Source organism: Diabrotica undecimpunctata, chromosome 6 (assembly GCF_040954645.1).
Source record: "Diabrotica undecimpunctata isolate CICGRU chromosome 6, icDiaUnde3, whole genome shotgun sequence".
NCBI lineage: Eukaryota > Metazoa > Arthropoda > Insecta > Coleoptera > Chrysomelidae > Diabrotica > Diabrotica undecimpunctata.
The window spans coordinates 24,613,929-24,632,218 of NC_092808.1; the positions used below are offsets into that span (position 1 = coordinate 24,613,929).

General features: G+C 32.7%; 1 protein-coding gene across 2 annotated transcripts; it reads left to right on the plus strand.

Annotated features, from left to right (window-relative positions):
- Window positions 1–1,273: 1,273 nt before the first annotated feature.
- On the plus strand, window positions 1,274–17,654 carry LOC140443303 (thiamine pyrophosphokinase 1). 2 transcript variants are annotated; one of them, XM_072534487.1, is made up of 5 exons: window positions 1,274–1,477; window positions 1,542–1,709; window positions 3,410–3,663; window positions 9,696–9,960; window positions 17,476–17,654. In XM_072534487.1, the coding sequence occupies exons 2-5, from the start codon at window positions 1,562–1,564 to the stop codon at window positions 17,598–17,600; spliced, it is 792 nt and encodes a 263-aa protein (XP_072390588.1). In that variant the 5' UTR covers window positions 1,274–1,477; window positions 1,542–1,561; the 3' UTR covers window positions 17,601–17,654. The 2 variants fall into 2 exon arrangements, with proteins under 2 accessions (XP_072390588.1, XP_072390589.1); XM_072534488.1 differs by having other exon boundaries at window positions 1,548–1,709.
- The last annotated feature ends 636 nt before the right edge of the window (window positions 17,655–18,290 follow it).

An 18,290-nucleotide genomic window follows, 5' to 3' on the forward strand; every position in this document is an offset into this window, starting at 1 on the left:
CGGAAAATGAAGTGGGGACCAATAAGTCTTTGAGAGGCTAAGGAAATATATAAAATTCCTAAGTCAACTTTACAGAGACATAGATCAATGAAGAAACAAGGGGGATAAACCCTTTTCACACAAAATGAGGAGAAGCATTTGGCTCTCCTCTCCACAGTATGGCAGAAACTCGAGTGGTTGGTTTGGCCAGCCTATTTTTGAGAACTGGTTTCAAAGTGTTGCTTTTCCTTATTTAATCAAACATCAAGCACCAAAAGTTCTGATAGGTGACAACTTGTGCAGTCAAACTTGTCTCTCTTACAAAGTAATCGAACTGTGTGAGAAATATTTCAAAAAAATTGTATTCCTGCCCCCCTCATCCACTCACTTGACTCAGCCACTAGATGTGGCAGTTTTTGGTCAACTTAAAAAAACTTAGGAAAGGTGCTTCAAGACTGTAAGAACAAATACAAAGGACCTATCTTAAAATAGTATTTTGCAGCCTTACTGAAAAAAGCGCTTAATGAGATGAAAACCTTACAAGAAAATATTAAAAAAGGTTTTTCTGGAACTGGTACTATTCCACCGGATAGGAATCAAGTATTGAAACGACTTCCAAAACCAAATGATGGCGAAAATGTGTCCCTAAACTAGGCACCATCTGTTGTGGATTTGTTGAATTCAGGAATAAATGCTTGCAAGCCAACCGTGACAAAAAAAGAAAAAAGTGCCTGTTGCATCTGGACAAAGTGTTTCCATAGAAGATTTGACATCACCTGATTCATCCAATTGTTAAGTGGCTCATAAGAATTGCTAGATGCTAGATGCTAGAAGAGCTAGATGGATATGAGGAGTCAAATTCTTCATCTTCTGATGAAAGCCAGCCTAATAAACCCATGAATTTTTAAAGTGGAATATTCCACTAAAAAGGGCAACAAATAATTTGTTGGATTAGTTCATGAGATAGAAGAGATGCTCATTGCGCACCAAAAAATTCCTTCGCCCAAACAGAAAAAAGATAAGCAGTTTTGTTTTGTTTTTTTTTTGGCAGTGGATGATATATCCCAAATTAACAGAAACCAAGTGAAAAGGTTGTTCTCGAAACCGACAATCTTAAGAAGGATTGCTATAATAGACGTTAAAACATCAATTTATAAAAAAACTTATATTTATATTTTGTTCTAATGTCCCCATAGTAGATTCTTCATGGATTCTTCTGCTTACGCCACTGGCTTTATTAAACGTCAACGTTTCTTATCTCATATATTTAAATTTTGACCGTTGACAGTAAATTTATATTTTTTGTTATGTTTTTTTCTGTTTTCTTCATTTAATCTTCTCATTGTTTTAATTCAAAATAACAATAATTTTTAATTAGGTTAAGCTTAAGTATAAAAATTGAAAAAATTCAAACATGACATTCCAGATAAATTGATTGAATAGAGGTTAACTGATACTTAAACACTTGTTATCGGGCTAAAGTTTAAAAAGTTCATTGGTTAGTTTCTTTACTTATATCATATATAAATTGAATTAATTTCATTTAAAATTAATCGATACAGTTTCAGCAAAGGTTTCAGTCATGAGTTTACATAAGGCAGCCAGAGTTTGGAATCCTTGTAAGAACCTTTTATCAAAAGTTAAGGAAAATAAATATGCCATAGTTATCCTAAATACGCCAATTGATTCTAGGTTTAATCCTGCTTTAATTGTAGGACTGTGGAAGCAAGGTAATAATATGTTTTACTTATTATTTTTATTGTTTAGGTTAATTTTTTACATAAATATTGAAATAACATGTAATAAATTGTTTGAAATTTAACACAAAAAATTAGTACATTGATGTTCACTTATTTCAATATTCTGAGAATAGGTGATCATAACTATAAAATGAGGAAGAACAAAACAATTGCTGTTTCCAAAAACAAAAAGAATAAAAAAAAATGTATCTCTTTTACTGTCATACTTAATTATATAAGGTATAGACCACAGAAAACACAAGATTTGCAAAAAAAAATAACCTTTTATAACCATTATAGAATGTAGCAGAGTTTGATTATTCCAGACTAAAAGAAGTTGCTATAAATAAAACCAATTTTTATGAGATGGTAAGAACTAAAATACACATCTGGCTTTCATTGTTTTTGAGGAACAAATGTTAGATAATAATTAGGAAATATAAGAAGATTTGTTAAAGGTACATCAGGATTAGTGGAATGGAAAGGTTTTGTGTTGTATGACAGAAAAGTTCTAATGAACTGAAAGATAAATTTGGTAATAGAAAGATAAACTAAGTATGTTGGATGAGGTGGACCATAGTTTAATAGGTTTAAGAGACACTTAAAGAACATGGTAATGACTTCACTTGCACATGGCTAATCAGTGCAATTGTCCAGTATTCTGAGCACTCTTTCGCATTATGCTTCTTAAGAATTCTGTATTTTGCAGGTGTCTGATTTTTATTGCAATAATTTTATCTTTGTCTTCAGCTATTTCTTCTGTAGCTCAAAATTATATCTACCATACCTTTGTATGGTAGGTGATACCTTTTATACATTATCTGTAACATTAAATTTAGATTTTCTACTTCTCAGTTACAGTTTTAAAAAATATATATTTTATTTATTATATTTAAATGACATTGTTAACTTTCTTTCTTAAACTGTGTTGGCATTTTTTTTTCTTTCTTACCGTTTCTTTAAAAGTAGATTACATACCTGTAAATGAATGTTCAGTGGAGTCTTTATTTTTCTAGAAGCTGATATTGGATCAGTTATTCAACCTCTTGTGGCAGATATTAAATTAAGTTTAAAAAATATCAAATATTTTAAAATTTTCTTTTTTTTTGTGTTACCGCCAAATTGATCTTTGGACTTTGGTAATAGCTAGACAATAAGTAAGAGCATGTTAATCAAAATTAATGCAGTAGAAAACAATTTTTAGCGAATATACTGCAGGCTCACACTACATAATGATGTAACAACCGAGAGAATCCATAAAACATAAATAACTACCATAGAGAAAAAACAACTTTCTTATTAGGGAAACATGAAACAAATGAACAGTGAGAGGTTACCAATTATAGCCTAGGTACAGGTGTTATATAGATCTTCGCTCTTCTCTTTAAGCAACAAATTGTACTGATTTCTTTGTTAGTAGATTGGCTCTTCCAACATTCAGCTGTTTTATGACATACTTAAGTGCCAGATTAAACATTGTTGGAGCCAGATTTATGTAAATTTTTTAATATTTGCATTAAGTACCAATCGTCCATTATTATAACTTTATTGTTTGTATAAATGATGGTCGACTTAGACATAAGCATTGGCTTATCTTGATATTATATTCTAATTTTTAAAATTGTATTCTGACCCCAAACTTATATAATAATATGTAAATATTAAACTAATTTCTACATATATAATTATAGCTAAGGTTAGAGTAACGGTAGATGGGGGTACAGAACGATGGCTAACATGGTTAAAAACGAATGAATCAGAATTTAAGAACATACCACATCCTGATTTAATCACGGGAGACATGGATTCTATCCGGCAAGATATTTTGGACCACTATAAAGGAATATCAGCAACAACTATAATTAGCACCCCTGATCAAAACGAGACTGATTTTTTTAAATCCTTAATTGAACTGCAAAATCATTGTAGCTCAAATAATATAAAGGTAAGTGAGTTATTTGCAGTCATTTCATTGGCATCTTGTGCAAAGCACTCTTCTCACTTTGTTGAATTTTGCCCTAGCCTTTTCTATCTTGATTTTAATTTCCTGATGATATGATACAATGATATTTAAATGTAATGCTAAGCCAAATAAAACGATAGTATGTGTGGTGTGTGGAAAAAGTTATGTTTTTGATGATATGATACGATGATATTTGATGATTTGACATTTGATGATAAAACATTTAAATGTTGCAATACTAAGCCAAATTAAACTAAAGTATGTGTAGTGTACGAAACAAGTTATCATATTTCCTGTGCCATTAAAAGCAAGTTAAAATGTACTAAGATATATGACACATGCATAGTCTGCTACGATAAGCAATCTAATGTAACTGAACCCATGAACCTTATGCAGTTAGAAAATAAAATGCTTAGACACTTTTTGGAGGAAAAAGAAGATAAGTACAAATTACTGTTTAATAACAATGACCTTTAAAAATTACTTAATAACTATTTGCTGCAAGAAAAGTCGATTTATTGAAGGCTGAGTTAAAAAACTATTTATTATATTAAAGATAAAAATTAAATACCAATTAAACTTAATGACCCAGAAAATAAAATCATCGAAAATAAATATAAACATCCAATTCAATCAGATGTAGATAATTTTTTATATAAAACAAATAATTTATCAACAAAGACACCTAAGCTGCAACATGAGTATCGAAACAATAAAATGGACGAAATAATTATCTCCTATGGGACAGGACTCTAAATTTCCTGGTGCCCAACAAGTGCAGGATTTGAGTGATTTTACAACAGTGCATTATAAGAACAGAGGAAAAACAGTCTGGTGATTTTGGTGCCGACCGTAAAGTTTGGTTATACCTTTATAGAATTAAGCGGCATGTATCATTTGGAAATATCCACGATTTCGTAAAAAATCAAGAACAATTCTCTGACGCTAATGTTATTGTAAGAGGAAAACCGTAATAAGTTTTTTATGTTTGAGATTAGCGAAAAATATAAAGATCAAATCTACCAACAATCTACTTGGCCGAATGGAATTGGTTTCAAACGTTTCGACTTCAAAAAATTCCACTACTATCAACATAACAATAAGGATTTTGGAAGGCCTTCCCAGATAAGAAAGGAATTAGTATCTCTCAACCAATATCAAATATAATCTTTCACAATATAGGGCACAAAAATAACATAAATAATATTGTCGTCAGTGTGGTAGGTGATAAAGTGGATACCAGTATATCTAAATCTAATATCAGTAATAAATTTTCTATTATTTTATACAAAATATGATTGGTCAGATCTTGTGCTTTTAACTGAGCATTGGTTATATCCTCTAGAATCACTTCATATTAACAATTACTCCTTAATATCTAAATTTTGCAGATCTGAAAGCATCCATGGAGGAACATTTAATCTAATTATTACGACGTTTCAGTATAAAATCAATTTTGTTGACTACAATAAAGTTTAACCACTTCTGATTTGAATCTGAATTTAAATTCTTTTATTACTTTCAATAAGAAGCTTAATACTTTTCTCATTGTTGTGTACAGACCGACTAAGTCTATTATTCAGTTATTCATTCACAGATTAGAATCCTCGCTTAAAAAAATTCCACAAAATGCTTTTATTATCTTGACAGGTGACTTTAATAATGATTATCTGGATTCATCACACAGCCATGTTATTACCATTATAAATTTACTTAATAGTTTTAATATGAGAATGCTGGTTACTGAACCAACCAGAGATAACAGCATATTGGATTATATTTGTACTAATCTTCATCCGGATCTGGCGGTGTGCAGAAGGATTCCTTATTTTTCATCGGATCGTCATCCCGTTCTATGTGAATTTCCCCCTAAGAATCCACCTTACACAGCCAGATGGGGTAGGATTTTCAGCAAATGTAATTTTGACAGGTTTATCAAATTATGTACTCAGGAAAATTGGCATAATATTTTTTACTCTCCTAATTTGGTCCATCGATTTCATCACTCTCTCATGAGGATTTTCAATTTGTCATTTCAAAAAAGAATTTTTAAATCGAAAAATAAAAAAAATTGAGTTACTGCTTAAAGGAACTAGAATTTCCGACAAAAACTTACAATCGTTACACTACATTAAAAAAAACATACCGTAGAACGGGGTGACTTTGTTAATTTTTTTTATATTTTCTTACGTAACTTTTGAATGGGTGATCCCAAAAATGTGGAAAAATGTCCATTGGGATACATCTTATGTTTATGTAATTTATACTGTTAGTATATATATATATCTTTAAATTGAGGATTTTCTCAAAAAAAATAAGTAATGGTATATCAAAATCACCCATTGATGTGGGGTCACTTTGATACCCTATTTTAAAATAGCTTGGACGATGCATAAAAGCTGTAATGGTGTCAATGTCAACCCATTTTTAAATCGATCAAGCCAATTTTTAGATATTTCAATTTTAATTTTTGGGGTGACTTTGACAGCTGCTATAGGCACAATAATTAGTATATAATAAATAATTTTACAGGTAGCTAATACTTTATTCAGGTAAAAAACATTTTAGCAAATTAGTAAAACAGTATAAAATAGTAAAAAAAGCCAAAAGAATGTATTTTGAACGGAAACAAAATCAAAGTTATTTTTCTTTAACATCAACTCTGCCAGGAAATGTACATGTAGTTGCTGTTTCATTTGTTTCAACCGATGGGGTCTTCAGAATTGCTAAGATATCATCGAAAGGAGCGTTAAAAACGTCGGTCTCCACAACTTTAAAATGTTTATGGGTCTCATCCAGTGATTTAAGTCCAATGAGTTCGTATTCGTCAAAAGGTAATTTCTCTTGTATCCTTCCGGCATATACGTAATTTTTACATTTTTGTTTACCTGACATAATTTTTACAAGCGTAAGTTCCAACATTCAATTCAGCAAGGGAGGGTTTTGTATTCATCTCATCTTCATATGATTGGTCCTCCACAGAATCTTCATTTTCAATTTCATTTTCGCTTTCACTATTATAGCTGTTTAACTCGCTATCGGAGGAGCTGTCATCTGCCGTTATATGTCGACTTACACTTTTACCAGGTTGGATATGAAGTTTCTTTTTACTTTGCCGTTTAGTAACTTCTATCTCGGACTTCTTATTCATCAGATAGTCTGTGAGGCTGTCGTTAATCAGAGGTTCTACATAATCAACATCATGGTTGATTGGTGTAATCTTACTCAAGACTTTATTTGGATCGAAAGGGACCATGCCACAAGCCTCGAACCCATTCTTCAAAACTCTCTTAATTGCACTTTTTTCACAATCTCCACATTTGTACTCAGTTTTTGCAATTGTCTGATCCATTAATTCCAAGCATTTTTTTAATAACGACGGAAATTGATCTTTAGGTACACCAGTAATTTTTGGGTGTCGCAATTTAAATTCCGTCAAAACTTTTCGCCAAGAGACTTTCATGGGTTTAAAAAAAGACACATCCAAAGGCTGGCATATGTGTGTTGAATTACTGGGAAGGCACGCAAATTCAATATTGTGCAATTCACACAATTCTAAAACATGATCTGAAAAGTGAGACGCCAAGTTGTCGCCGATCATAACTTTTTTACCTTCCAGCCGTCTTGCGTTGGGTAATAATATGGTCTCAAACCAGTCTGTAAAACAAGTTACCTCCATCCACCCATTTTTTGTTCGGTTATATCTAGCTCCTCTTGCGCAACATCCACTACTACAACAAGGAGAGCCCTGTGGACCTCCTAATGTCCATGCATCCCACATATCTTCGCTGCGATATATTATATAAGGAGGGAGTAGTGTACCATCAGCAGCACCGCTCATCATTATTGATGCGGCTTTACTATGATTGGTGATTTGTTCTGGATATTTGGTCCCTCTTCTATAAAGCAATCTTCTTTTCCCCGGATCATCACTAACGTTGGTTTCATCGTAATTGAAAACGTGTGATGGAGGGCAATTTGAGAGAGTTGTTCTTAAATTATTGAAATATGATTCTATCGTTTCTTTGGTGACACCTGCCCGAGCTCTAGTAATGTTAGACGCAAGTCGTTCAGAGATTTGCTGACTATGTCTCTCTAAAAAAAGTTTTACCCAGTCGTTACCAGGACTTACCCCGTTTTTAAATTTAGAGATAATTCTTCCAGTTCTTTCTAAATAACTCTTAGTGAAAAGTTGTACATCTAGCGTCGATAATGGAAATCCCCAATCTGCACATTTGACAATGCAGGACACGATTGATTTTTCCTCCAGCTCCGTCAACGCAGTTTGGCCCCCTGGCTTCTTCACATGCTTCCCTGTGTATTTATTATATAAAGTACCATACGGAATTTTAAATCTTTCTGAAGCGGCTTTAACAGACAAGTTTCCGTTTACTATTTGAAGCAGAGCATGTTCAAGAGTTTCGTCAGAGAAGTTCTTGTAGCTTCTTGATCCCAACTTTCGTTTATAAACTCGCGGCATTTTTTCTTTTCATGCAGATAATGACGAAATCCTGAAAATAATTAACGGTTTGAAGTTTTATTAAGCAAACTATAAAAAGAAATAAAGTATCAAAGTCACCCCGAAAAATGTATCAAAGTGACCCCGGATAAGAAATCATTCAATTTCATGGAGTAGTTACGGAAATAAGTTAGGTTAAATATTTTAAAATAGTGATAACTAGACCTACATTAAGGCAACATACACAAAATTACCTGCAATTCTATTGTAAGAGCTGTATGTTTAAATTTAGTAACACAATATAAAATCTTCAAATTCAAACAAAAACTTCAATGGTGAATTTACAACCGTATACTTTTGATATTGGCCACAAACACCTTCTGCTATAGTGAATCAACATGTGCACTGAAATCAAGTTCAGACAACCACCATAACGGACGAAACATTTGGGTTGTATACTCTCTTGAAACAAAATATTCATGTTTTATCAAAGTCACCTTATAGAATCAAAGTCACCCCATTCTACGGTATACTTAATATGCAGTAATGAATTTTTGATGTGTTTCTCTAAATATAGGCCCATCTATAGGAAGGTTACTAAATTAGCTAAATGTATATCTTTTAAATCTAGGATGGAAAATGCCAATAGCAAACAAAAGGACTCTTGGCGTATAGTTAATATTCTTAGAGCTAAAGTTCCCCAAACTACTGATATAGTCTTAGACATTAGTGAGCTAAATAAATAATTACTGCTCGGTAGGTCCAGAATTCGCTGGAAAAATTAATTAGTTTTACTTTCTTCCTACTAACTCGGCTGAAATAAAAAATATTATACAAAGCATTAAAAATCCTATGGCTGCAGACTGGGATTATATCCCATCTAAAGTGTTATCCCATCTTCCTGATAATGTTCTGAGAGTTTTAGCGGAGGCAATTAACACGTCTTTTCAACACGTCACCTTAGAGGTTGTTTAAAATTTGTTAACGTTATTCCTCTGTATAAATATGGTGACCATGATTTACCTGCTAATTATCGTCATATCTCTTTGTTACCGTCGCTTTCAAAGGTTGCAGAAAAATTGGTAAAAATCCGAATGATGACTTTCTTACAAAAACACAATTTACTTTCTTCCATCCAATTCGGTTTCCAGTCATTAAAAAGTATGTATGATACCATCTTCGAATTCATGGACTGTCATCATAAACTCCATATTGTTCATTTGGAATGTTGTCTTTGATTGATCGGACGAGAGATAAAAGTTTTTGTTGGTGGTAAATATTGTTTTTATTCCTCTTGATTTAAGAATTTTGGCAGTGACAGATTGAGTGGGAGATTGATGTCTGTGGATGCTCCTATTGATGTGATTTCCGCGGTAACCGTTTTGGATGAGGGCTTGTTTTAAAATGTTCTAATGTTTTTAAGTTTGAGTGTAATCCTGGTAATAAGTGGGTTGCGATCTGACGCCACGTCTGCTCCGGGACATGCTTTCACAGCATTATTACCATATATTAAATAAATCTTATATACATTACATAATTTACGTGTTATTTTTAGTTGGACACCATTTATGTTCTTGCTGATACATCCGGCCGGTTAGACCAAGTGATGGCAAACATTAACACCCTATATAAAGTGACAAACATTATGAGCGATATTGATATATTTTTAGTAGCTTCCTCTTCGGTTAGTTGGTTGTTAGATAAAGGTTCACACGAAATAATCCTACCACAGAATTTGATAAAAAGTGGAAGTTGGTGTGCGCTTTTGCCTGTAGGTGCCCCCAGCATTGTAACCACATCGGGACTCAAATGGAATTTAAGTAAGTATTATTGTAGGTAATATTTATTAAAAATTGTTATTTTTTGTTAATGCAATTATCTCATCAGTATTATCTTTGGTATTAAGCAGTTAATATTTTTTCATTAGGCATTTACTTGGACTATATTGGACATTTGACTTCTTGTATTGTTCATGTAACGTGCTGGTTCCATTTTTGTGTTTTTTTCGCATGCCAATATAACTCTTGACATATACTTTTGTGGTAAATTATTATTATAGGAGGTACCAAACTAATTGTTTACAAAAATAGGAGGTAGCTGTAATTTTTACATTTTAAAATATTTACTTTTAATACACAGGATATTCCTGTATAAAAAGTTGTTTTGTTTTATATAGCTTTAACAGCATTATTAACAGGGTATTTAAAAAGTTATAACCAAATTTCAATGAAAATCGTAACAAGTTCAAAGCCTAACAGTGAAAGTTAGAAAAACATCATATCTAGGCCACATACTGACAAATAATAAGTACCAATATGCTCAACTAATGTTGAAAGGAAAGATCGAGGGAAAGAGATGATTAGGAGGGAAAAGGCTATCGTGTATTTCATGAATTCAACTTATTATTTTTATTTACAAATATCTTAAAGCAAAACACAAAAAATCATCATCATCATTCTGGCTTTACAACCCTTCGTGGGTCCTAGTCTTCTTAAGAATTTCTGTCCAGTCGTTTCTATCCATCGCCTTCCTCCGCCAAGCACGTACAGGTAAAAGATCGTAGTGCGACAGCGAAAGTATTCGAAATAAAGAGATAAAAGATTGTACGCGCGAACTTCGCTTTGAAATGAAGGACGGATTAAGCCCATTAAGGCATAATTTGTTGTATTGTATAAAATGATTAATTATTTCCTTTTATCGAAATCAATATTAAACTCTATGTAATGTAAACAACAAGAAAAAAATTAAAAATGCTTTAAATTAACATGTGACGAAAGGATAGGTTACAGTTATTTTAAAAATCCAAAAAAGCTGGCAATTTATTTTTAAATAAAAAAAATTTCTAAATACTTTTTTGTGTTATAATTTATAATTAGTCAAAAAAAATATTTTCTTTAATAAAAAATAGGCTATTAGTAGACATATCTGATAATCAGTTGAACTGTTCTTGAGATACTGATACAAACACACTTGACCAGCACAAATTTTATAGGATCGTAAACGTTCTTTCAGCCTTCATTCTTTCAGTAAATGATCACAGGCCAAACAGCGCATAGAACTCTTAATATCTTACAGGTGTACTCCCCCACTGCAGATAAAGATAAAAATGAAACAGAAGAGTTCTACAATTACATTAAAAAAGCACTAGACAGCACCAATAGTAGAGATATAACAATAACAATGGGGGATTTTAATGCCAAATTAGGAAAAGGTAAATTCCAAGAAATTATTGGTGAATTCGAACTAGGAATAAGGAACGAAAGAGGGGAAAGACTGACAGAATTTTGTCAGGAGTTTGAAATGATAGCGACAAATACATTCTTTCAGTTACCTCCACGTAGATTATATACATGGAAATCACCTAAGGATAGCAAAGAAAAAATTATCAGAAACGAAAAATGGGAAACATTTAAGAACACATTAATGATGCCAATTAAAGATACACTGAGTAGTCACAACATCGATGAAGCTAAGACTCCATGGATGACAGATGAGATCCGGCAACTAATGGACAAAAGAAGATCATACAAAAACAAAAACGTAAACGAATACAAAGCCACACACAAGGAGATCAGGATAAAAATACGGGCAGCTAAAGAGAAGTGGTACAACGACAAATGTTTAGAGATAGAAGAACTCTAGAGAAATCATGACAGTTTTGAATTGCACAAAAAAATTAAAGAATTAGCAGGTATAAGACGGTCCAACGATAGTAACACCCTGGTTGATACAAATGGTAAAATAATATCTTATATGAAAGGCAAACTAAACAGATGGATAGAATACGTCCAAGAATTGTTTGAGGACGACAGGACACAACAAGATATCATGAACGATTGCGAGGAACATGATATAGGTCCAAATATAACTAAGGATGAAATAATACATGCAATAAATCTGGTAAAATCTAATAAAACTACGGGACCTGACACAATTCCAACTGAAATAATTAAATTAATATCAGAAGATCAGATCAATGTATTAGTAGACTTATATAATACTATATATAATACGGCTATTATTCCGAGAGATTGGCTCAAATTAACATTTATTACATTACCAAAAAATCATAATGCAAGGGAATGTAATGACCACCGTATAATTAGTCTAATGAGTCACACACTAAAAATATTCTTAAAAATTATCCATTTAAGAATTTTCAGAAAAGTGGAAGAAGACATCACTGAAACCCAATTTGGATTTAGGAATGCCATGGGTACACGAGAGGCATTATGTGGATTTAACGTCCTCATACAAAGATGTATGGATCTAAACCAACCACTCTATGTTTGTTTTATTGATTACAATAAGGCGTTCGATAAGGTCCGACACAACCGTCTTATACAGTTACTTAAAGATAAACACATTGACAAAAAAGACTTAAGAATAATAACTCATCTCTACTTTAACCAAACAGCAAAACTCAGAGTAGGCAAAGAACTTTCGGAGGAAGTAGAGATAAAAAGAGGCGTAAGGCAAGGTTGCATACTCTCCCCCTTATTGTTCAATCTATATTCGGAAGAAATAATTAAAAAATCACTAGAAAATGTAACAATTGGAATAAAAGTCAACGGCAGACCCATTAACAATATCAGTTATGCCGATGATACTATACTAATTGCAGAGAATATACAAGATCTACAGACACTTTTAGATAATGTAGTAAATGCTAGTGAGGAAAGCGGACTAACGCTTAATGCTAATAAAACAAAATTTATGACAATTTCCAAAATACGACAACAAAACATTTTAAACATAAGAGGGGTTCCAATAGAAAAAGTAAAAAAATACAGATATATTGGTACAATTATTAATGAAAATAACGAGTATACAGAAGAAATAAAAATGAGAATTGGACAAGCTAGAGCAACATTTAATAAGATGAAAAAAGTATTATGCAGTAGAAACCTTAGTTTGCAACTCAAAATAAGAATATTACGTTCATATGTGTTTTCGGTGCTGCTGTATGGGATAGAGGCCTGGACCTTAAAAAAAGAGGTAAGCGATCGACTTGAAGCATTCGAGATGTGGACCTACCGAAGAATATTAAAAATAAGTGGGGTAGACCGAATAACAAATGTTGAGGTCCTCCGAAAGATGACAAAGGAAATGGAAATCATGAATACGATTAAGATAAGAACGTTACAGTATCTCGGCCACGTTATGAGAGGGGATAAATATGTGTTGCTACAAACCATAATGCAGGGAAAAATACAGGGAAAACGGATCTATTGATAACGAAAGTATTGGAAGAAGACGCATCTCCTGGCTCAACAATCTGAGAAAGTGGTATAATTGCAGTTACGTCGACTTGTTCAGAGCTGCAATCTCAAAAGTGAAAATAGCTGTGATGATTACCAACCTCCTTAGAGAAGACGGTACCTAAAGAAGAAGAAGAAACGTTCTTTCTACTTGTTTTTTCTTGCTTAGCCTAACCTGTGGTTTTATGATTACAGTACACGCACGCACACACACACACACACACACACAAACTAAACTTTTACTCCAAATCACTTTCCTCTTCCTCTTCTCCATTTTCAGTTTCAGAGTCCGAAATCTCACCTACATTTATAATTAAATTATCGACAACTTCTTCAAATTGAGGTTCTACTTTTAAAAACTCTTCTTCGCATTTTTTTGCATGATCGCATCGTTTCCTCCATTCTTCGACTGAAAATTCAGAAAAAAAGTCTTCACAAAATTGTTGCACAGCTTTTATATTAAATGATAGGTTCTTTTATGCAAGATGTTGTTTCAGAGAAGACCATACCAATTCGATGGGGTTTAGATCAGGGTGATACGGAGGCAAACGTAGAATACTATGACTATGCTGACTTAAAAGATCATCTATTTCACTCTTTCTGGTATTCGAATTGGGTGGTTTGTCTTTTTGCACATTGTGGTAAGAGGCGTTATCAATTACAAGCACAGAATTCGTGGGTAAATTGAGAATTAGTTTTTCCACTAACCATTTTTTGTAATTTTCAAATCGTGATGTTAATCTAATGGCGGAGTAAACGAACAGGGTCTGTGAAGAAGGCGATATAACTTTGAACTCTATAGACTTTTTGGTGATGCAGATATTGTGAAGACCATCAAAATAAACCGCCTAAGGTGGGTGGGCCACGTTATGCGGATGGATGAGAGTGATCCCACTAAAATAACTATGCTAAACAGGCCGGTCGGAAGAAGAAGAAGGGGGCGACCTAAACTCAGATATCTGGACGATGTACAGGAAGATCTGAGGGAGATTGGAGCGAGGGGCTGGAGAAGACAGACACTCGATAGGGAAGGATGGAAGAATGTTTTGAAGCAGGCCAAGGCTCACGAAGGGCTGTAGTGCCAACTGATGATGATGATGTTAATCTCCCGTTAATGAATTTGATTTAAAAATTAGTTGTGCATTTTTTATGAATTCATTTTCTCCACCGGCATGTACTATTATTAAACGTTGTCCTTTTGATATTGGCCTCTTAAGTCCTTCATTTGAGTCATCATTCCAGCCAGTATCAACTCTGTGGGAAGCGTGGATGTATGTTTCGTCCATATACACTATCGGCCTATTTTCCTTTCTACAGCTTTTAATGGCACGTAAATATGACGGTCTTAAGTGACGAATATCTTGTTTTTTCATCAAAAGCTTTCTGTTTGTTTTTGTTTTTCTCCATCGAAAACCAATAGATTTGACGACTTGTCGTAAAGAATCCATACCTCCTGAGTAACCGGTTTCTTTAAATTTACTCCAAATATTTGGCATCGTGGGCACAATTTTATCTGTGGTATATGTATTTATTATAATTCTTCTTAATAAAGCTTTATCGGCATCGTCGAGGTCAGTTTTAGGTTTTTTTTTGTTTCTACGTTTTTTCGGAGACTGGAATGACGAACTTTCACCAGCATTTATTTTACTTTTTTCTTTTACGATATTTCTAATACTTCGTTCCGATACACCTGTAGCAGCAACAACGCGTTCATACAGCCGGTCGAACGGAATTTGCGGCGCTCCTAAGGATTTTTCTTCCTTCATAAATTCAAACACATTCGAAATGACTTCCCGAGTTTGCCTATTAAACTTATTCATTTTTAAAGTGATTTTAAAATCCATCTTTAATAGCATTTAATCCGGCACTCGTTATTATGTTTCTTAGTTAAAGAGGAAACAAGCACTGAGTCCTGAGTCTAAAATCTATTTCGAGCGACACGTGGTAGGTCTGTTTACTACGCCGTCAAAGGAGGGGCTTAGCGATCGGCAACAGTAGAATCCGTGTACAGTATTCCCATATTTCTCATGTCTTCATCGATGTTATCAAGGAACTTTGTTCTGGGTCATTCTCTTCTTCTCTGACCAATGGGTCTATCAATGAGCATTTATCTAGCTGGTTCATTTTGTTCCATCCGCATTACATGCCCTATTCACCTCAGACGTCCTATCTTAATATATTTTTCGATATCTGGTTCGGGGTATATTCTATAAAGTTCGAAGTTGTATCGTCTTCTCCACACTCCATTGTTATTTACTGCTCCATAGATTCGCCTTAGTACTTTTCTTTCGAAACATCCTAACATGTTTCCATTACTTTTTGTTATAGTCCAGGTCTCTGACCCAGATGTTAGGACTGGGCGTATTATTGTTTTGTACAGTTTTATTTTTGTATTTCTCGATATAATTGTGAAATCCACAATAGCCCAATATAGCATCTGTTGGACGTGCAAATTCTGCGGTTTATCTCTGCGGTAGTATTATTTTCAGTGTTAAGAAGCGCTCCTAGGTATACAAATTCGTTCACTGCTTCGATGACGTCGTTTTCTATAACAAGTGTCGCAGGATTTGTGGTTGCGTGCTTATTTTCATATACTTCTTTTTGTTGGTGTTTATTATTAAATCCAGCGTTTTGCGTTCTCCCAACAATATTGATATCATCAGCATAGGCAAGGATTTGCACTGATTTATTATAGATTGAACCAATGGTTGTGATTTGTGACATACGTATTACTTTTTCCAGAACCAGATTAAACAGTATACAGGAGAGAGGGTCTCCCTGGCGCAGCCCGTTATTTGTTTTAAAAGGTTCAGACAGTTCCCCCTGAATTCGTACTCTACATTCAACTTTTTCAAGAGTTTTGTTAAATTTACCAACTTATTTGGTATTCCTAGCTCTTTCATTGCTTTGAACTTTTTCTTTTTATTCACAGTGTCGTAGGCTGCTTTGTCTATAAATATGTGATGAGTATTTATGCCATATTCCAGTGTTTCTTCTAAAATTTGTCTCAAGGTTGCAATCTGATGAATTGTCGATTTACCATCTCTGAAACCAGCCAGGTATTTTCCTACTATCAGTTCTGCATATGGCGCCATACGGTGACATAGTACTGTGGAAGATATTTTATACGCTGCATTTAGAAGCGTAATTCCTCTGTGGTTAGAGCATTCAAAGATATCTCCTTTTTTATGTATGGTGCAAAGTATTCCAATATTCCAATCATTGAGGGATCTCTGTGTCCATATTTCTTTTATAATTTGCTGTAATGCCATTATGGTATCGTGGCCACACAAAAAAATTATAAAACTAAATAAAGAATTGATATTTTCATTGCTATGAAGGTATGTGTCACAAATTGACAATTCAGTTTTAAGTAAAATTGTTTTGATATTTTCTCGAATTTTAATTATTTTACAACAGTCAACAATGAATTTTGAAAATAAGGAACTGGTAGGTACCGTATGGATATTAGATGAATACATTCATCTTGAGCAAAGGGGTCTCTTACACACGTAGAATCGAGTTCACATACTGTTTCCGTAATATTTAGAATACTCGTATGACCCTTAACGCCATTCTTTAAAAGAGATTATTTAGAATATTTAAAAATAAATAAATAGCGGCTTATGCAAAAGAGATTATTGAGATGGTCAGGGATAAACTGATAAAGAAAATTTTCTTGTGGCATTTTAAAGTAATTAATATTTAAATGGGAATAAGCCTAATGTTTGTATTTTGAGAACGATTTCCGAAGTGGAAATTGAAACGTCAATAAACGTACTTTAACCGTTAATTGTGGCTTATTCTCATTTAAATATTAATTATGATAAAGCAGAGAATATTTAGGTAAGAATTACACTGCTCTACTGGGTGTTTTACAAAATTTAATAAAACAAACTAAATTTAGAACAAAATGTAACGTATCAGCTTTTCTACAAGTTATCAAAATTGTTAATTACGAGGTAATTCGTATTTGGCACTAAATGGGTTAATATTCTCTTTATTGGTTTAAAAAAGTTGTTTATTTTTTCTGTATATGCCGAATAAATATACTGATATAATCTTTTGTTACAGATGAGGATACTTTAGAATTTGGAGCTTTAGTTAGTTCTTCAAATACTTATGACGGTACATGTCCAATAAACATTAAAACTAGTTCTCCTTTAATCTGGTCGATGAGTATTGAATCACTTTTATAAGACAAACATTTCCCAAAGACTAAAGATATATATATATATATATATATATATATATATATATATATATATATATATATATATATATATATATATATATATATATATATATATATATATATATATATATATATATATATATATATATATATATATATTGAACCTAAACCCAAGATTTTGTATTAAATATAGTATGGTTCCAAACTCCATAACGCTATATTGCCCTCGCCATAGTCGAGGTCTCCCGACTTCTCGTTACTTTATGTATATATATATATATATATATATATATATATATATATATATATATATATATATATGTATATATATATATTTATAAATTAACATTAACAAAAACACCAAACTGAAACTCCAAAATGAGTGCTCTTTTCTAAAACGAGTATGTTTGATTATGATTTTGGTTAGTTTTATTATTACAAGTTGTTTTTAATGTTTATCGGAGTTTGTTATGCATTAGGTTTATAGTAATTGTTATCAGAGAATGCTTAGTAAGGCTTTATTACTTATTTTTAGTACAAAACTACTAGTTGTTTTACAATATAGACTACTTATTTACTAATATACTTAAAATACTTTTTATTTATATGATACCCAGAAGCTTAACTTTGGAAGGTTACTTAAGTTTACCTAATATTTGTTTGTTTCCATTTTTGACATTATTAATATATAGCC